The following is a 22,241-nucleotide window of genomic DNA, read 5'->3' on the forward strand; positions in this document are numbered from 1 at the left end:
TACATTATTATAGAGTGGAATGTCCTCCTTTAAATAATATATATAATTTTTGTATTAGATTAGACTATATATTAGCAGGAGCGGTTCTAGGGGACGACCTCTAATCTGATTGACCCCTGAAGTGCCCCTGTTCTGTCAATCTACTGTCGAAAAGAACAACCAGACTTCAATGATCACTGATGCAATTCCACCCCCAAACATTTGGCGACAGTAGACCTATTGCGTCATTACAACTTAATGGGAGAAGAAACACACCTGTGGAGGACTTTTTTTTTTACTGTCTATGCTTGTATTTGCGCCGTACTGAATTATTGTGTACTTGGCCCCTGAATGTAGCATGGGGCCCCTTAATGGCCCCTGTTTCAGAAAAATCCTAGAACTGCTTCTGTGTATTGGCAATTTATAGAGGAAGGATTTTAATTTAATAGACAGTGTTCCCATGGTCATGGTAATCCTGGAAAAGTCATGGAAATTGAAAATGTCATTTTCTAGGCCTGGGAGAGTCAAGGAATTGTGTAAATTCAACGAAAGTTTTGGAAAAGTCATGAAATTTTAGTATCTCTTTCACGTAACTACTGCGTTCTGTTAATTATAATAGCCTATGTACAAGCCATGACTTATTTCCAAACGTATGCGCCTTTTGTTTAAAAGAGACGACAATAAATGCACTGACGGTATTTAGAATGTTAAAAAACTATCATACCAAACCATAAGGTAAGTGGAAAGGGTTAATATTTCATATTTATCGTTAAAAGTATGATCAATTCTACACAAGTAGGTGTAGGTGCCGTAAAGACACTTTAGGTCATGAAAAAGTCATGGAAAAGTTTAGACATTTTGTCAGTGAAAAACAGCGGGAACCCTGAATAGAGTAAAGTTTACAGTTGTTTATGATCCAGAAAAAAAGCAAAATAATGTTTTAGATTAAAGAGAGGAAGACGAGTGTTTCAGTGAGTGAATCAAAGTTCAAGGCAGGTGCTCACCAGGACCACAGTGGAAAATCTTCACTTACAGACATTTAAAAAAAAGAACTCCAAGGCACTCCGACAGCATTAAAAATCCTAAAACGGGACAAGCAATGTTATAACGACTTATCTCGAAAAATTTATTCAGATTGAAGGCCAATCTTTTGTTAATACCTTTTAGCAAATGTGAACCTGTTATATGTTAAGTTCTTTTTTCAGACCAAGAGTTTGTTTTCAAACCTGACAGTTTCGACTGCTCACTAGCGGTCTTCCTCAGAGTGGTCACGCGATGTTTCTGTGACGTGTTCACTCTGCTGATTTTCACAGGTTTTGGCACTGTCTTCCCACCAGAGGAAACAGGACGACAGCGCCATCTGCAGTCCGACTTCCTCAGGACAGTATCCCAGGTGTGTGAGAGTAAAAAAGCCCCCTCCTCTCTGTTTATAGCCCCATAGAATAAAAGAACCTAATAACATAAAATATCTTGAGACTAAATGAATCATTGAACTGTTATGTAAAAAAAAAAAAAACTCTTGAGACTCTTCACAAGACAAATCACACAGGACTGGGTCACACTGGGCATTAAAGAATGAGCTTTTGTACCATAGAGCCCAGTTTTATCAGAGAAGGCCTAAAGACAGCAACTATTTACTGCTAGTCTACTTAGATCAATAAATAATCAACATCTTTTTACCATTTTGTTTTTATTTGAATAACAAAATGGATATCCTACACAGAGCACATAATGAGAGTTATACAAAATCTACAAAATGATACAGTCACAATGTTGTTTTGTTCGACAGGTAGCCTCTGTACAGTATAAATGGATACAATACTGTTCTTTGTCGTCTACATTTGGCACTTGACCACAAGATGCTAGAAAGTGAAATGCTGGACTGTCCTGTAATGGCTGACTATGTGAAATTAGGGATGTAACAATAACAGAAATATTGTGATATCGTATAGTCAAAAGTCTCAATAATATCATAGGCCATCACAATATTTCGATTTACATGCCTCTTCGCGCTTTCAGTGTCATGGTGCAGCAATAGTAATTCTTTGCTCTGTTTCAGTCCAATTTAGTTGATGAAATGACAAAAAAATTTAGTTAGCCGCTACAAAATATTACAATAAATATCGTACCGTGGGATCCATATCGTGAAAGTATCGTACCGAGAAATTTCGATATTGTTACATCCCCCATTTGAAAATGAGACCAAAATCAAAACTATATAAATAATAATTGTTAGTGGAAAAAGCAGCAGACCTCAGTGATGGATGGAAACAGACATGACTCACTAAATGTTGTGGAAGCTCATGGTTCTGTCATAACATTGAACGATTATTGATTTTAGAATTATGTTTAAACAATGAACAACAATGAAATGAAAGTACTGGTAGTTCTCAGAATTTGGGATTGGTACCCCTGGAAGTTTACTGTGATTATGCAGTGGTTTAGACCTGGTTTAGACCTGGTTTAGAACTGGTTTAGAACTGGTTTAGAACTGGTTTAGAACTGGTTTAGAACTGGTTTAGACCTTCTGTAGCTTTTTAACTTTATGTTGGTTGAGTGAAATATTTTCGGTGGTCCCAAGATAAACTTAAAATTAAAAATATTTGGCTTTTTAAGTGCAAGAACTACTGTTAAAAGACATTATGCAAAACTGTAGTTCTCAGAATTTGGAATTGGTACCCATGGAAGTTTACTATGATTATGTAGTGGTTTAGACCTGGTTTAGACCTAGTTTACACCTGGTTTAGACCTGGTTTAGACCTAGTTTACACCTTGTTTACACCTGGTTTACACCTGGTTTACACCTGGTTTAGACCTTGTGTAGCTTTTTTTTAAAATCTTGGTTAAGTGAAATTTTTTTGAGGGTCCCAAGATGCACTTAAAAAGCCAAATATTTTTTAGTTTTACATTTGAGAACTACTGTTCAGAGAAGACACTATGCAAAACTGTAGTTCTCGGAATTTGGGATTGGTATCCTGGAAGTTTACTCTGATTATGCAATGGTTTAGACCTGGTTTAGACCTGGTTTAGACCTGGTTTAGACCTGGTTTAGACCTGGTTTAGGCCTGGTTTAGGCCTGGTTTAGGCCTGGTTTAGGCCTGGTTTAGGCCTGGTTTAGGCCTGGTTTAGGCCTGGTTTAGACTTGGTTTAGACTTGGTTTAGACTTGGTTTAGACTTGGTTTAGACCTGGTTTAGACCTGGTTTAGACCTGGTTTAGACCTTGTGTAGCTTTTTTTTTTGTCTTGGTTAAGTGAAATCTTTTTGATGGTCCCAAGCTGTACTTAAAAAGCCAAATATTTTTAATTTTAAGTTTGAAAACTACTGTTAAGAAAAGACATTATGCAAAACTGTAGTTCTCAGAATTTGGGATTGGTATCCGTGGAAGTTTACTGTGATTATGCAATGGTTCAGACCTGGTTCAGACCTGGTTCACACTTGGTTCACACTTGGTTCACACTTGGTTTACACTTGGTTTACACTTGGTTTACACTTGGTTTACACTTGGTTTACACTTGGTTTACACTTGGTTTAGACCTTGTGTAGCTTTTTTTTAATCTTTGCTGAGTGAAATCTTTTTGATGGTCCCAAGACGTACTTAAAAAGCCAAATATTTTTAGTTTTAAGTTTGAGAACTACTGTTAAGAAAAGAAATTATGCAAAACTGTTTAGAGGTGAAACTGAATATCTCCTATTTTTGAGTTTATGAGAAATTTAATCTCAGGGTGGCAGCTCATGTCAAGCCGTGTAGCTATTTCCTTCTCGTCAAAAATGGGGAAAAAAAACTATCTAAAAGTAGCAGCAGTTATTCAAAGCAGATTCATTAGCGATGCAAGTGGTCCTCTCCTTTCAACGCTCTCTCTAGCATTATTGTTTGAATATACTGTACACATATTACATTTGTCAAGTAAAAGAAAATAAAATGTTCACATTCAAATAAGTGAAAAGTGAAATGCAGCCAATCGCCACGTCATCTCAAAGTAAAGAGTATATTGTCCTATATTAAGTATTCAAAGATCTAACTTTTGTTTATACTTTAGTTTTAACATTAGCTGAACAAATAGAACACAGTCTGGTTTATGCATATATCTTCAAATTGATTGTTTCTGTGCGTGTTCGTAACATCTCAAAACTTGACACAAAAGTCACTTCTCCAATAACTTTGTTGACAAAAAAGTCCCCCCTTCATTTAAAATATTCAGTCAGTTTTGGTTTATCGTAACATACTCCTCCAAAATACACAATGTCCCTTCTAAAATCCTTCTATTATTTAAAAACTACATTTCCCATTTGTAAGTACAGCATACAACTTCTATCCAGTGTTTCCTTTTTTTTTCTCTCAGATGCAAAATACTTCTCAGTCCGTCAACCCAAGTTATACCAGCAGGATTCCCCTTCAGGAAAATGCTTTGAAAATAAAAAAATTAAATAAAAACAAACTTCAGACTTGGATTCCTCTCCGCCGTGAGGTGATCTTGAGGATACGTTGGATTATCCTTGAGTCTTGTACCATTTTAGACCCTTTATTTTGATCAGCCGTAGAGACACATGGAAACCACAAGTACTATCAACGCTTTGGTTTACGACTATTTACAACGGTGTATGGATATAAGCAAGTATGGCTTCATGTGCCTCTAGAACCTCAGCCGATCGATTCAAAAACAGTGGAACGGGTCAATGAGGAAGGATTGGTTTGAGTCTAATAATTAAAATGTTAAAAAGTCCAGGAGTCTACTGCCCTGCGCTGCTTGGGTCGCACTGGAGAAGTCTGACGATTGAGGGGTCATTCTTAGCGCCTTCCACAAATTCCTCCAGCGATAATTTACCTGAAACACAAAAAAACCTGGTCAACATGCGAGTGAGTATCCCAGATATGACAGTATTCTGGATATGACATTTACATGCGCTCAGAGAAACCAGAATACTCAATATCCTAAGGCTTTTCAAGAGGTTTCTAACAACAAAAAAGTAAGACTTACGCGACCAGTCAAAAGTTTGAGAGCACCCTAATTGTTCGAGTTACTTATTGCAATTCAAGTCGGGCAAGTTCAATGAAGAGCTTGAAATGGTACAAAGGTAAGAACTGAACAGCCAGAGGTTAAAAAAAAAAAAGATAAAAGATAACAAAACAAGTCCAAGCTCTGCCAAAACTACCTCAGGAAAAAAGAACAAGATGGTAAACTTGAAAACATGGAGTCTCCAGACTTAAACCTCATCGAGTTGGTTTGAAGAGTGAAAGCCAAGCGACCTTCAAGTGCCACACATTTATGGGAACATCTGCAACAGACTTGGGAAGAACTTTCTGAAAAATATTTGATTCCTATTGTAAAAAGAACAAGCCACAAGTGTGTTCAGCTGTTATATCTGCCAAAGGTGGACACTTTAATGAATCTAAAGTTTACAATATGTTTTAGTCAAGAGTAAACAGTAAAAAACTAGAAAAAGTGTGGTGTTCGAAAACTTTTGACTGGTAGTGTATATTCAAGTAAGAACATAAGACTGTGGGGCACTGTCAGAGCTTCAGTAAAAGGCGTTTTTACCCTTTGGAAAATAAAAAAGTCTCAGAGTCAGTTTAGTTCAAGCAACACAAACAAACAGAAGTGAGCCTGGTATTTAAAGGTGGTTGTATTAAACAGTACACTGCTTTATTTTTTTTACAAGTATAAAATGTTATTACGGTACTTAAAAAGTCCTGATAGGAGTTTGAGCCATTTTGGGGAAGTAACTGCTCTTGCTATATCTGTTACTTTAGTTTGCACATGCTCAGTACAGCTCCAGTGTTGACAAATGAAGATCCTGGACCCTATCAGGAAAACCCAATGAGATCCTGGTTTGTCATCACCGGGATACTGACTCATGCTGGATACTTAAAACCAGGATACTGTGAATAAATAGACACACACGTAATCAGGGTACTCAAAAATACTCAAAGATACTCAAGCGTATGTCAGATTGAAATGTGGGCATCTAAATCTGTTATACATATGTGGAAACAAGATCTTCTTAAATATTTTATATTCTGAACGGGATGTAATATATCTCGCCATCTCATCTCTTACATAATACAAACCATAAATCCCACGATGGGTGTGGGAAGTTTGAGAGCACATGCTTCCCCTGTAACTGGACATTGGCCCATGTGCTGTTTGGCTATATTTATATATTTCTTATGTAGAGCAGTGAAAAGTTTGGGGCAAATGATCCAAATCTGCCCTACTTATCGCTCTAAAAAGAATATTGGTCAGTCTCTGTCAGTAAGAAGTCAATCTTCTTCTGGGTAAAGTATTAGTAGATATTATGTGTATTATATTGCTTATTATATATTGTATTGTTATTATGTATTTTGGTTATACATTAAAAGATTCGTACCATCTCTATTTGTGTCCATTTGTCTGAAGATCTTGTCTGTGCGTTTCTCTGGTGTCGACTCGTCCTCAGGCATTTTCATCACAGAAGACACCATTTTATAGATTGCCTAAAAACACAGAAAATTGAGCAATTATAATAAAGTACTTCAAAATGTCAGTGTTTGTCACATCCCACAACAAAGTGGAAATGTAGAATGTTTTATAATTTGCATAAATTATATATCACAAATTTTTTTTTCTTTTTAGTATATTGGTGTGTACTGCAGGGACTGGACAATAAAAAATAATTTTGTTAATCATTATAAAAAGGTGCACCGTAACAGTTCATGGGACCTTGATAATCGGCAGCAAAGATGAACACCATTATATTTAGAAAAAAGCTACTTATCCATGATGTTTTCTTCTAGATCACTGTTTTCACTTTTAACAGTAAGTACAATACTATTACATTTGTTTAAATATGGAACTTAATATTCAAATTCAAAAAATTCATATCCATAAAATGTAAACTATCAGGGTGTAAAAAAAAAAAAATAAATACTAAAAATCGATTGCGTGATATATCACGATACTTAACTGTGCAATTCTCATATCAAATCAAAATGTGTCCGAAACAATTTTTTAAAGTCAAAAAGTTCCATTTACTGTTCTCATGATTTAAAAATTAAGTTGACCATAATATTATACATAAATATGGATAAATCACAATATATCGTCCTTTGTTTTAGTATTGGGATATATTGTGATATTTTGAAGAGTAACAGGCATATCGTGATACATATTGTACTGCCGGATTTATGGAAATGCAGACCCCTAGTAAACTGTCAGCAACTTTAATCATTATCATGACAAAATCATCAATTGCAAGTATGTTGACCATGATAATCGTGACACTAAATTCCCGCACAGTCCCATGCCGAGTGTACAGACAGGATAACACTGCTTTTGACATGCACTCTCTATAAACAGCAGCTCAAACTGAAAATGGGATTAGAGTTTCTTCTGCTCTGGCTCAGTTCAGCACCTTGGTGTGTGATGTAACGACATGTGTGGAGGATGTTCTGTGCGTGAGAGCGGCCGACCAATCAGATGGGAGCAGGAGGCGGAGACAGGTGTGCTCAACTGAAGCTGATCATTGATTAGATTAAGGCTTGACCTTTACAAATCTACATATTTTGGCTCTCAACGAAATACGAAGCACTGTGTAACTTCGGTTGGGCGTCTGTCACCTGCTTGTTTCTATGGAGATGTCATTGTTCTCCCTGGAATGTTCCACAGTTTGACATTAAACAGCTCTACCTTACATTTATTCAGTTACAGTTGGTTTTATAGCTCAAAAATACTTTACAATACAGGCATTCTGACCTACCTCTCCACAGATCTGACCTATAACTCGGTCTGGTTTGGGCTCCAGTTGGATAGAAAGGTTTAATGCCATACTGTGAAACATTCCAGATAAAGCAATAACACCTCCATGGAGAAAAGCATTTAACGCACCCTCCACCAGAAGAATACATTTACATAGTGCACCTTTAAGCAATAAAACTGAAGTGCAATAAATTCATGCATAATATCCTAAATAGTTGTAGCCAAACTGTTACGTGAACCTGAATCTGAATCTTTTTTATTAGTTAAATTTGAGGAAGCTGTGTTTTTGTACTATTAAAAGGAATTTGATCACCAACTTAAATTAAATCCACTACTCTGACCTTACAATACCTTACCCTACAATACCAGAGCACATATATATTTAAATATAAAACACATGCCACTGCGAGTGAAAGAGCTCTGTGTGTCTAATCTTATCACGTTGCTTTCGCTCTACTGTGACAAAGAATTTGATTTGAATTGAAACTGAAACTGCAGGCCACTGAAAGCCTAAAAAATCATTATAAACATTGCACAATAATATAAACACGTCTGTATGGTGACATGATTTTTTTTAAAAAGGTGTACAGTGGCTTGGTTTAATCTCTAGTTGGATACAAAGGTGAAACTGTGAAACATTCCAGACAAAACAATAACATCTCCATGAAGAAAAACATTGATGTCAGTCTAACATTGTTAATCTAAAACAGAATATTTTTAATAATCGAAAGATGCCAGTGCTTTAAAATGATTAATTGTACAGCACTAGCGTACAATAATCCAATTTTAATTTAGATCGAGATTCAGTCATATTTAATCATCAATTAAATGTTTCTGTCTAAGTTTCTGTCAGAAGTATGTGGTTTGGACTAGAATATCAACCATTGCTATTTATCACAAAAAATACTTAATTAAAACACATTTTTGTTTTGAATTGTAAATCGTAAAGGATATAAGGGAAAAAATACTCACAGTTACAATCTCCAGCATCTCCGCCTTGCTAATGTACCCGTTGCCGTCAAGGTCGTACATGCTGAAGGCCCATTTCAGTTTCTGGTCCAGCCGGCCGCGAGACGTGACGCTCAGGGCGATGATGAACTCCCTGAAGTCGATGGTGCCGTCTCCGTTGGCATCGAAAGTGCGAAAGACGTGCTCGGCAAACTTGGAAGCGTCGCCGTAGGGGAAGAAGTTTGCGTAGATCTTCTTGAACTCCTCAAGCGTGAGGGAGCCGCTGGGACAGTCCCGCAGGAAGCCCTTGTACCACTCTGTGATCTCGTGCTCGGTGAAGTCTGTGTTCTCCACCAGGTCCTGCATCACGTCTGGACGCAGTTTGCTGTTCTGTTTGCCCATGGCTGCTGTGGAGGTCGGTGCGCTTCAGACGGCTGTGAAAACGAAAGAGAAGAGACACTGGTAAACAAGCTGAGGGGCTGATACATGGGTTATAAAAAGTATCTAGATGTACTGGGGGAAAAAGGCTAAAATTAGATCTTTCCTAAATAGTGTGGTCTATTTCAGCACTGAGACCACATGGTAATATTTAAGAAACTACTAATATACAGTAGGGATGTAACGAAAACCAAATCTCACGGTATAATATTATCACGATATGCAGCTCACGGTATGATATTTATTGCGATATTTTGGAGAAGCTGATAGGATAGTTATTGCTTTTAAAATCCCTCAACAAGACTCAATGCAAATCAATACTGTCATAAACCCAAGAATTAAAGTAAAAAACATATTTCTTCATGTTGTTTGCACCAAAATGAATCATGGGATATGTGGTTCTCCATGTTTTTAAGCTGTTACTACTAACAATGCATTTAAGCAAATTAACATGTGATCCGATATATTGTGACAGTCCACGATATTACTGAGACCTTTGATGATATATATCACAATATTTCGGTTATTGTGACATCCCTAACATATAGTATTGTGTTGAACATTACATTCTATTCTCTAAAACAAGTAGGGGTAGTATTGTATTATAATTGTTGTTTAGGTCATTACAAAATTCATTTTTAAACAGACAAAATCAATTACTGGTTTAAATCATAAATGGTCACATTTTTTATATAGCACTTTCCACATTTAAAGTTCTCAAAGCACCTTACATCAAGAAACCACTCACCCATTCATACACACACATTCATACACTAGTGTACACAGACACTGGAGGCGAAGTGGGTTAAGTGTCTTACTCAAGAACACAACAATATTCATCTGTGGGAGCTGGAATCACCAACCTGTGGGTCAGTGTATCTGACCGCTGAACCAGTGATGTTTATGTCGATTCTAACAGACCACAGTAGCTCAGTTGTTTTGTGATCTGAAGGCTAAGTATTAATATAAGTTAGGGGTGTAACGATATCCAAGTCTCACAATATGATCGGTATGAACCTCATGGTACAATATTTATTGTGATATCGTGGGAAAGCTCACCATATGGTGGGGAGTCTCACAATTAGGGATGTAACAATATCCAAATCTCTCAGTACGATATTTTTACAATATACATCTCACGGTACGATATTTATTGCGATATTTTGTGGAGACTGTTAATATGCTACTTGTTCCTCCTAAAATGCCTTGACAAGACTTATTCCAAAGAACTAAGACTTAAAAGTGCTTAGAACAGCTATTTCTTCTTGTAGTCTGCACTGAAATGGAGCAAAGGATCATGATCTATGTCGTTCCCTCTGTCTTTATTTCTGCACCATAACTCTTAATTTAAGCAAAGAGACTTGTAATTCGATATATTGTGATGGTCCACGGTATTATTGTGAGAACTCTGACGATACGATCACATTATTTCAGTTATTGTTACATTCCTAGTATAAGTAGTTTAGCATATCAGAACAAGCATAACAAGCATGAGCAAACTAAAACTAAAACCAAGATTTCAAGTTGCTCATTAAAAAGTAAAAAGCAATCAAACTGCTATAGGTGGTACAAAAATGTCAGTAGAAAGCACCAAACTTGCACTATGTTCATTAATAGCTGTGTTGTGCTCATAAATTCCCACTTCACCTTGCACTAATGTCTTTCCATTAGCCTTTACAGACAATTACGAAGCCACAGGGCCATTTGATGTATCTGAATGATTTCCACAGCCCTCGCAGAGGTCTCTTAGGGATAATTTATGCAGTTTTTGAGTGTTAACACCAAGGCACTACCTTCCTCCACTCATCTTTTGCATGTTACCTCTTCTTCCTGTATCAAACCAGCAGCATGCAAACAAACCGTCACAAAGTCAGGTTGAGATGAGCTGTGGTATCAGTCATGTTCAAACCACAAGCAAGTACATATATGTTCACAGCAGAAGTTCAAATCATATCCTTACTCGCTTCACTGCTACAAAATCTATTATTAGTCTTTCTACAACATTTTGCAACTACAGGCCTTAAATGTGAGTGAATACAAAAATACATGTGCTCCAAAGATAAACACGGCATAAATATAGACAAATATAGATCAGCTAATGACACAATCAAAAATATAGCAATAAAAGTTTAACATGGGTTAATTGTTGTAATCTACTTTTATTGGATACTAGGAATAGTCATAGTAGTTGTAATCATTTTCAATAATAATCATAATGCACAAAAAATTATTTATGATGCTTAAAAGAAATTGATTATTGTGTGAGATTTTCGCCATGTTATAACGCTGTTACCTCCTCAAAAAACATGCCCAGAGTTGTATTTTATTTCATTCACAGGTTTGAGTAATCCTTTATTATGTTTTTGATGAGGAAGCAACATAATATATATCAGAAAATAGCATAACTGGGCCCTTTAAGTTGTTTAAAAAAAAAAAAAAAGCCCAACTTGCCTAGTTACATTAGAAGCAGTAGTTGTTTGTGTAAGATACAGTACAGGAACATACTGTCTATTTATAGCATATACTGAACAGTGAACTTTGACAACAGTAGTCTATTGATGTACGGCCAATTCAGCTGTAATCAATTTAACAAGGAACATTTTGCTCATTTGCCTCATTTATCATGTGTTTGTGCAATTGACAAAAATCAATTGTTTGAAAATGTGACACAGTGGACTAGACTGAAAGTGTTATCTGTGTTTTAATAAAAAGTGTGGACCAACATAAGATCATTCTATTTAAGATCGTACAAAACATTTTACACTTTCTTTCCCAGTTTGGCCAATTTTTAGGATTAAAATTTAACTTCCTAGTTGAAAATCATTCCAAAACTACCTAAAAACTATCATGTAGAGTAGGCCAAAACTCTTTTAATGTACACAGAGATTATTATTTGACAAATAAAATGATAAGAAAACACCTTTATTTTGTTGAAATCATGTTTAAAGCATCAAAAAAAAAGAATTTTGCAAATATAAATTGTGCTTAAATTTTGAATAGAAGTCTCCCTAGTGTAATGTCAACATGTGGCTCTCTATTTCCTGTAATTTTCGACATGTTTTTCAACTTTTCTTCACAAACTGCTTCCTGATTGGTGTAAAATTATAATTTAGGTTTAGCGCAGGTTTCATCCCATCAAATTAAGTAGAAATTCATCAAAACCAAAGTCAGTCATACGCACTTGAAGCTAATACACGGTAATAAACGGCTGCTGCTGAGCTCTGAGGCTAAAGACGTGAGTGAGAGAAGCCGTCCTGGGCTCACAGCGGATGAAGACAAATCAAATTAGACCTGTCAGACTACAATATTCACAACACGCTCTATGCTGCATGTGCACAGAATAAGGCTGGTTAAACTGTATACTCTGTACTGATCTACACTAAAACTAGAAACCAAACTGGATATTTATTTGGAAAAATATTGACACTGCAATAAAAGTAAACATCACAAACTAGATTTCTGAGTGTAATGTAATTGTAATGTACTATTATTTTCTTTGTCATTATTGTATACTTGTATGTCCTATGTTTTGTTCTTTTTCTATTGTCTAAATTCTGAGTAAAAAATAGTTCCCTGAAGTACTTAAGACATTTTAGCATTACTTTTTCTGTGGTATGGCCAGATTATATTGAAATAAATACCACTTATAAATAAAAAGTAAGTTTTTCCAGTCTGTGTGTGCTTTTTTAAAAATTTTTTATCAATTAACACTATTTGCTCACTTTCAGGATTTTATGAAGGTTACAAACTTAACAAAAAATAGTAAAATAAAGAAATAAAAAATACAAATAAAACTCTGCCTTCACTCTAACACTTTTGTTCAGTTGAGAGAATTTCATTTTTATTTTGCTTTGGATCATAACTGGGTGACTAAGGGATTGCAAAGATACAAACTTAAGCCACAAGGGGCAACTAAAATAAGAAATGACCTTTGTCTTAGTTATGTCTCATTGAAGGCCCATTTACTCCTAAACTAGAAAAACAACAATGAGTTCTGAGAAAGTTTGTGTAGTTTAATCGTGAGCTGCAATCCAAGTGCTCCCAGTGCAAGTCATTCAAAACCACTCATGTCAAAATAATGGTTTTATGTTTGGACTTTAATGTCTCTCACGTTCCCCTTCCACAGAAATCCCCAACTGCTATTGTACCAGTTAATATTAATAAACAGCTGCATTAAAAAGGAGTTGGTCTGTGTTCTTTATAGGGCAGTGAACATTTTTATTTAAATTTTGTTAATAATAAATATGCTTCAGTCCTTTTAAAATCGTGAGCTCTACAGCCAGGCCTATCGACAGAAATTTGGTATGCTTTAATAAGCAGAGGTTCAAATTGTGGGCCCCTAAGACTTTGGGACCCGAGAGAACAGACCGCTTTGTCCCTCCCTGTCGACACCCCTGTCTACAGTCACTCTGAGTGAGTAAAAGCATGTGGTTTGGAGCAGAATTTGTTGGTGAAAATAATTTGAGTGCTACAAATTGGCTACCTCTCTTCCGTCAGCCTACACCAGGGCAAATGTGGCTACAACATTAGTTTACCACCACCGAGTGTGGAGTGAATGAATAATGCAGCTGAAAATGCTTTGAGTATCTTGAAACGCACAACAGAAATCCAATGGTTAATTGATGACTACATTTGTTTTAGTGAAATGTCTTAGTGTTTTTTAAGGATATTTGGCAATGTGCAACACTATTCCTTGACTTAACAAGAAACTACTGACTAACAAACTATTTAAACACACCAGAGACAACTATGACTGACCCCCGTGTGTGTCCTCATGTTACTGTATCACAAGGGCAGCAAGAAACGAGTTCACACACATATTTGATTAGGCTGTAAATCAATTATGTTTTAACACATGAGCAAATTAGCAGTGTTTCTCAAACCGATTACACCGCACTAAACGAGGGGCAAATGGTACAAAGAGACTGTGTATTCAGTGCAGTATAAGCCAGTGTACAAGGCTAAAGTTAATGCTGCCATGAAAAAAATGTAGACAGTGATATAGACCAAAAACTGTTGCTCCGAGCCTTATTAAAAGATACGGAGGCTCTGTCAAAGCTATGTAAAATGCACCCATCTGGATGATTCACTGTGACTGTACTGATCCCCAGTCTGTCAGTGAAAAGACTGGTATTTGCCACATGTTGACAAATAAGTAAATTAAATACTGATTTTGTAATAAAACAAGCTCAAAACATTAACAGCCTACAGCAGGGTTCCTTTAAAACAACATTCAAACTTACATAAGAAAAAATATCATCAGTATTATCAATTTGCCATCATCTAATACATTCAATTAACTAAAACAAATGAACTGCAATACAAGGTCATGACAAACTTTCACTTCCTTTGTCCTTTCCCAGGGGGTACCCACTATGTGACTGAAGGTGTTAACTGAATGGTTGGCATACAAGTGTAAATACCAGGGACACAGTTCACCATTAGCACAGTGAAGGATGCCTTTGCTGTGCCATGGGCCTATTCCACGTTGTTGGCATATCACAAAGCCCTAAGTTAGCTAACACTAATTGAAGTTTATCTGCACCTGAGGAAGGTCAGAGGGACTGAAACATTGCACAAAAGACCAGACAGTGTGTGGGTCTTCCTGAAGGTTTTCTGCACCTGAAGTTTTCATAAACCACAAAAGTAAATTCAATGGCATCTTTTTTTTTTTTAACAAGGACACATTTATTGTGTATTTATTAGCAGTCTCTCCCAGCCTTCAGGTGCAGAGTTTGTGTCTGGGTGGATTTCCTAAAGGCACTCCAGTCTCCCCCATCAACCCAAAACATGCACCACACGTAAAATTGTACAGTTAAGGTCGTCCAAGTCTAGCTCAAGGTCTGGAGATGGGTACTCAGGCCACTGCTCCAGTCCAGACTAGTTGCCCAGTGGCATTGAAGGATGAGTCAAATGCAGCGGAATATATCCCTATGGGGACAATAAGATGTACCTTAATTTAGCAATTTAGGCTTAACAACAAAATAAAGGCCACTGATTACACACCTTGTTTAGTCCTTTATTACTGGTTTTAGTCCCGCTTTTTAGTCTAGGAATTTGATGTTGACAATTTTTGTTCACATTTTGTGTGTCACACTTGCTATGCAAAGTTTGATAATCCATATTAATTATGACATCCAAACAAAATATAATTGACTACTTAAATGCATCTTGTTGCATTTTTAATTAAGCTACAACCACAACAGGTCACGACCAGAGGCACAAGGACAAAAATGTCTGAAGCTTCTTCACAAGTCTAATTATTATGTTCAGCAGACAAAGCATGTTTAACACTGGTTTAATTAATTCAATGAAAGCGATTATGTTTTTCAACAAACAGTGACACATCCACTGCAACAGAAATACATGGGCTAAAGAAGTGGTCATTTATGGGCTAATTAATCTTGTTTCTTGTTTTCAGTTTGGAGGAGCTGTTATGGGCGAATATGGTCCATCTAAATCCAATTAGTGTAGATTATTTGAAGTGTAGTTTGATCAGTCAGCAGATGCAGGCAAAGCCACTTAAGGCTGAAGGGCTAAGATAAAAAACTACATCTAAATCTATTTGTTAGCAGTGAAATTGATGGGACAAGAGAGCAACTCAGCATCCTCTGTCCCCGGGTAACTTAAAAGCTCGGGGCTATTTGTAGGCCCTGACATCAGCGTCTACAATTAAGCTAAGGCTCTTACCTGCCTCTGCTGCTGGCCACTGTTACATAACAAAGGTCCAGAGCAGAAGCCACGAGATCAAGCCCAGACTCAGGACAAAGAGTGAAGACAAGGCTTTGGTTCAATGTGAGCTCTAAGTGGAGTCTACATGAGCAGTAGTCAGGGGACGAAGGGCGTGGGAGAAAGCTCTGACCTTTGTATGGCTGAGTGAGGAGCAGATGCAGAGAGAAAAAAAACATCAAAACAGTCAACCCCACACCTCTGATCACTCCAAATAACAAAATAATCAGCATTTCCCATTGATTTCATTTATACTATAGTGGCACAAATACTTTCTAGATTAGTCATTTTGTTTTATATAATTTGTGGAGTTAAACTTTCACTTTCATCGCCTGTATTTCATATTTTAAGGTGTCTTTTTGACTCAGTGTTGTTAATATTATAGTAATGACAATACAAGTGAGATTTTGTTATGACAATGTTTAGTCTTTTTCTTTTTAGCCTCTGGGGGGGCCACTGGAGTCTCTTTATTAATGAGAACACTGAAAATGACTATTGCTAATACAGCCATCAGGGGCATTTCTAAGGAGTGGTCAAAAAGGTACAGGCCACCCATATTAAATTTAAGTGTAAAAATCTCACAACATTTGCATCAAAGTGTTGGGCTGACCATGGTGCGACCCTAGGATCATCCCAGTGGAAAAAGTCTAGACATACCCTGACAGAAACTGTATATTTATGTATTCTATCTCTCCATCAAAATTCTGGCCTATTACTTTATTCACTCTTCTATCTAATGAAAGAGGACACAAAGTAATTCTTAAGAGCCTCCATATTTTATCCAATTTGGGGTAATGGTTTAATATAATTTTATGCTTTTTCTAAGAGTCACTTTCCCCTCTGGTCCAGTAGTCAAGATACACAATGCAGGCCAAAAATCACTTGGCTATATTTGTTTGACAAGCATTTAAAATGGCATCTGATACAAAATGGGGGTCTAGTTTATCTGATTAAAATGTAAAAGCAAGCATCCCGCATTTCACTATGTTTGTATTCATTCCAGTACCTTGGATAATTGCCTGTAATATTTATATTTTCTCCAGTAAAGTTATTTGCATGTAGCTCTCATATTTTAATTAGCATTGCTTGAGGCTTAAAGCTTGATTCAGTCTTTACTCCCTGATCTGAAGGCACGGTGCACAGCTTTCATCCCAGAACATCTTGTTGTGACCGTTTACGTAAGTGAAGTGTCCATTTATATCCCCAGGTAAATCTCAGCCCAGGAGTCGCACAGATAATCCAAGACCAACGCAGAGCAATAGAGGAGCCTGGAGCGAGAATCCAGCCTAAGTAACTGACCTGATCAGACTAGACCATATACAAACAACAGGGGACATTCTGAAGCTGCCAAAAAGAGTAAAAACAATAATATTCAGTTTATTACACACATTCAGCATCCTAAGACATAATCAAAGGCCGTTTTCATTATACACACAACTGAACATTGACTTTTGTTTATTGTCATCTTTTCCCATCCAATTCCATTATGTTGTCAGCTAAAATCTATACATAAATATATTTTTAAATGTTTATAGGTTTATTTAAAAGACATACATTTATATAAAAATCAACAATGTGCAATATTGGGAAGATATTGTTAAATAACTCAGTCACAAAGTGGTCACTAAGAGAAGATAATGACAATATGATACAAAATACAAAAGAAAGAAAAATTTGAATTTGTTTTGATAATGATTTTAGAAGAAAGGAGTGACAAAAATTTACATCATCAGCATATCAAAGTGCACTACACCTTGAGCTGGAAATGTTTTCATGCTAGATCCTGATGCAAATGAGCACAGGATATCTATAAAGCACTAGAGTCAATAAAAAACACCAGCCTCTTAAAACGAGTCCAGTGAATATGAGCTGTGTAAAGGATTACTCGTATAATGCAACATGGTGACATACATCAGCGGTGAGTGACTGGACTTCATATTCAACATGGTTTAGTTTAATGCCCCAGATTTGTACTTAATACAGATTAAATTGCATGCTGTAAATACGAAGGCTTTGAATTGAATCCTAAAGCAAAACAACACCTCTGCCTTAGTCAAACAATCACATATCAATGTTAAGTCAAGGCTCATTCCGGTGTTAGACTTCGTTGTCACATATCGCAATTACTTTAAGCCTAAGCTGAATACAGACCTTGACACCCAGGACCTCTGGCTTTGTCAACATTTTAACACTTACTTTTGATACCCACTAAAATTACCCTTACCCTTTCTAGCTGCTTCACATGTCCACCGTCACATGCCCGATCACCTGGTCAACTTAAAGACTGCGCTGGCATAACTGCGTGGGGAGGTGGTACTCATGTTTCAAGCATGGAGGGAAGCACCGTTCAGTGTAGCGTGCTTCACTGGCTCCACGAATATCTGACTGCAACCCTATCTGAGGCTGTTATTTGGTGTAAGGTCAGGGCTGCTACTGTGGCTTTAAATGGGAGGCACATTTTGTACTGACATAAAATGAAGGAATCACAAGATCTTTCACTAATTAATGAGTTATATAAAATACAGTGAATCATTTTGATGCTATGAGTGATATCCGGTGCCGTACTGATGGGTTAACAAAGAAAGTAAAAGCTGTGGGTAACCAAAATCATGGACAACCACTAGTTGAATAAAAGGGAAGTGACATAGCGCTGCCACAATCTCAAAATGATTAGGGTTTTGAACTTAAAAAAAACTATGTATACATAGAACTAGTAAACAGCAACAGCACAAAAGCAGATTTAACTGTCCAAACTCTCACTTTACTCAAAACTCCAGCTAAGTCACTTGCTGCTTTCCTTCTTACAATAATAAAATGTTTAACCAACTCATACAGACCATTGCTAATCAAGCCATGCATTTGTTGTGAACACAATCTCGCATCATAACAAGCCTGGTGATCATTTAAAAACACAGTAGTTGTTCAGATTTTTACCTATGATGCAACAATTTGGGCAAAATGCAAACAGGACATTTTTAAACGAGAAAACAACAGATATGATTTTTATGAGGAAAGAACACTGAACAATAAACACTGAAAATAAACTCAAGACTTTCAGAGTTGGACTAGGCACAATTACTTCTTTCTGACTGGCATTTTAGATTAAAAACAGGACTACTAACTCCAAATTCTACACAAATAACAAGCACCACTGACTGAGTTTGACCAAGTTTTCATTCCATTCAAAACACTGGCCCCTCTTAGCCAACCCATCCTCCCATTGAGAGAGAGAAAACTGCTGGGACTTCATCATAATGCAGTACACATGAGCTTGTGTTGTCAGTCTGAGGTCTTTGTGCGTCAGGACTCTGCAGAAAAACCACAATCATGACAGAGGATCTATTATGAGGCAGCAGACTCCAACCAACCATAGACTGTATAAAGAAGTATATAAAGCCTATGCAGCCAGCCAGATAAAAACTGTCCGTAGCATCCAGGAGGGGAGACAAGTCTGGACAAACACTCACACCAAATAGTCAGTGATTACACGGGGAAGGGGCTGTTTGCTCAATGTGGACTGAATATCTAGCTTTGTTGTTAACTTAGCCATAGGGGGTCACGTTAAGTAATTAGTTGTAATGATAGTTCCTAATCTAGACAGAAGAAGGTACATTAGGGAGGGCATAGAAATTCACTTTAGGACTTCTTGAACATGTGAATGATGATTTCTTGTGGCAGAATTTTACTCTTTACTCGAAAACATATTGCATAAAACATTCAAACATTTCCATTTGTATTTAGCCGGGTTAGGTTCCCATCCTCTTCCTCTAAAAGCTCTAATTTAATTCAAAGTACTGCTGCTGAGACGGATCTAACTACAGAGGATGCTGCAGTGTGGTCAGTCTTGCCCCAAAACAAACCCACAAGACACCCACACTGGCAAAAATAGAGCATGTTTTATATATAGCGCACATTTGTAAGAACATAGCATCTTGAAATATTTTGACTTTTGCCTTTGATAGCTAAAGGCTCATTACGCCAGCTCCACCCAAAAACAATTAGCATCTGTACATACATAACCATTTAAATGCTCTACTCGAAGCCTCAGGTAGAAATTAGAGATACAACCAAAATGAAATGGAATCATACGGTTTCCCATTTACAACCCACATGAAACCAAATCATGCAAACACCGACCGCAGGACACCAGCCAAAAGTATAAATAATTTACTCTGGTCTCAATGAGGATCTCCTAATACTCAAAGCCATTTTTAGAGTCTTCAGCCATTTAATCCTCAAGTCTTTTGTTGTTTACCTTTACTTTATGGAATCAGAAACAATGAAACGTCAAGCATGATCAAAACATTAACATTTTTATTGCATATTAATAATTTTAAAAAAAAATAGTATAGGGCAGCACAGCACTTTGTTTAACAATTAAAACTATTTTCTTATTGAGAGAGATATACTTTAGTGATCCCAAGAGAAATGTAATGAATATTTGATACTTTAATTATTTCCTTAACTTTTATTAAATTAAATCTACCCTAGTTAAAACAGGCGTCACCACATGCAAACTCTAGGCATGCAGACAGATACAACAACTTCTGTGGGAAAATGGTTTCTTAGTTCAAAGAATTCGTAAAGCCTAATATCACATTACTGCTGAATGAACAGTGATGCAATGCACAATACTCGCACATATTGGCTTTGAATTATTCAGATCATGAGTCACTCTATACAACAGCACAGCGTCAGTGAATGAACACCCAAACATTTGACAAAAGACATTAAATCCAGCATTGATGTACAGTTTAAAGTGGATGATAAAGAGAAAAAAAAAAAAAAAGAAACGAAACCACGTTGACTCACACGCCCCAGCCCAAAGCAGCAGCTGCCTCCATCGACAGACTCGTGTTGGAAATGAGATACCCACTTTGCCTTGTACAACTATGTATTGGCAGAATGCGTTTTTTTTCTTTTTTCTTTATATTATCTTTCACTTGTCCATGTGTTCTGAAAACGTGCGGAATTAACTGCAACAAGCCCCCTTTTTGTCTCCCTTCAGTGACTTCATTTAGGACAAGACAAGCAGCTTCATCCGATTAGAAATGTGGGCAAAGCTTTATCCACTGCTAGCATCTTGTTGCGCGGCTGCACTGCAAACTTCTCAAAGTCCATACATAAAATACGATATTGCGTTTGATATTCCCACGATAATGTATTTGCATGTAAAATGTGACAGTTTACAAAATCAACCTGCAAACTCGACTCACCTGAGCAACAGGAAATGGTAAAAAAATATATAAATACGGTGGGAGCTGTGGCTGTCTTGTTAGCGACAACTTACCTCGCTTTGAAATATAAGTGGAGGGTGTCTTCAGATTGCGTTAATAGTCCATTCCTTTGAGTTTGGCAGCGAGGTGAGAAGTGTGGCCGTGGACTGTGGACGCCAACAGGTTGTCTCTCGGGCTGCTCGCGGTCCAAACTCCAGCAGCTTTACCGTGATCAGCGCATATACAGTCTGTGGCTCAGCGGCACAAACTCACGGCTCAGCCCCGCAGGCAACCACGCAAAATGACGTCAGCGCGCAGCCAGGTCACGTGGCACAGCGGCGGCCAATCACAGCGCACCCCTGTTGTCTTGGTAACAGCAGCAGCAGCGGCGGCGGCGGTGTCAGCGGCGGTTAGCACTAGCAGCTGATGTGATTAGCGTGTAATATGTACCTCAAAGTTTAATAGTTTTATTAAGGTGACCAGACGTACCTATTTACCCTGGACAGTCCCAGTTTTGAGCCCTGTGTCCCCTGTCCCAGCAGATGTATGCAAAACCAACGATTTGTCTTAGTTTTGTACAAGAAATGTCCCAGGTGTCCCTATTTTTGACCAATCTGGCACCTGCCAACAGTAAAGAGAAGCATACATTGTCATTTGTTGATGTTAAATACATAAAAGCTGCATAAAAATGACCAAAACACAAAGAAAATGTGACTATACACAGTGCATAACAATTTTCCTCAATTAATTACACACTCATTTCACAGTTTTATTATTGCCAACCACCCCAAACCAGAGATGTCCCATATTTTATTTTGAAAATCTGATCACCCTAGATTTGTCCCAGTTTTACACAAGAAATGTCCCAGGTGTCCCTATTTTTGACCAATTTGATCTAAACCAGGTCTAAACTAAGACTAACTTAGACATAGATCAGGTCTAAACCAGAACTAAAACAAGACTATCACAATTTTGACTAATCTGATCCCTGCCAACAATAAAGAGGAGAATAAATTGTGACAGTTCCAGTTCTGAGCTCTGTGTGAGCCCAGTTTTATACAAGAAATGTCCCAGGTGTCCCTATCTTTGACTAATTTGATCTAAATCAGATCTAAACCAGAACTAAACTAAGACTAACCCGGACTAAAACAGGTCTAAACCAGGACTAAACTAAGACTAACCCGGACTAAAACAGATC

General features: G+C 37.1%; 1 protein-coding gene across 1 annotated transcript; it reads right to left on the reverse strand.

Annotated features, from left to right (window-relative positions):
* Positions 1-3,229: 3,229 nt before the first annotated feature.
* On the reverse strand, positions 3,230-21,319 carry ncaldb (neurocalcin delta b). Its single transcript, XM_020934341.2, has 4 exons — positions 21,118-21,319; positions 8,685-9,094; positions 6,346-6,451; positions 3,230-4,802 (listed from the first exon to the last, which is right to left on the reverse strand). Exons 2-4 carry the CDS (start codon positions 9,060-9,062, stop codon positions 4,708-4,710), a joined length of 579 nt encoding a protein of 192 aa, XP_020790000.1. The 5' UTR covers positions 9,063-9,094; positions 21,118-21,319; the 3' UTR covers positions 3,230-4,707.
* Between the last annotated feature and the right edge of the window lie 922 nt (positions 21,320-22,241).

The sequence above is a fragment of the Boleophthalmus pectinirostris genome, unplaced genomic scaffold (genome assembly GCF_026225935.1).
Source record: "Boleophthalmus pectinirostris isolate CB_2022bp ecotype Guang Dong unplaced genomic scaffold, ASM2622593v1 HiC_scaffold_21, whole genome shotgun sequence".
Lineage (NCBI taxonomy): Eukaryota > Metazoa > Chordata > Actinopteri > Gobiiformes > Gobiidae > Boleophthalmus > Boleophthalmus pectinirostris.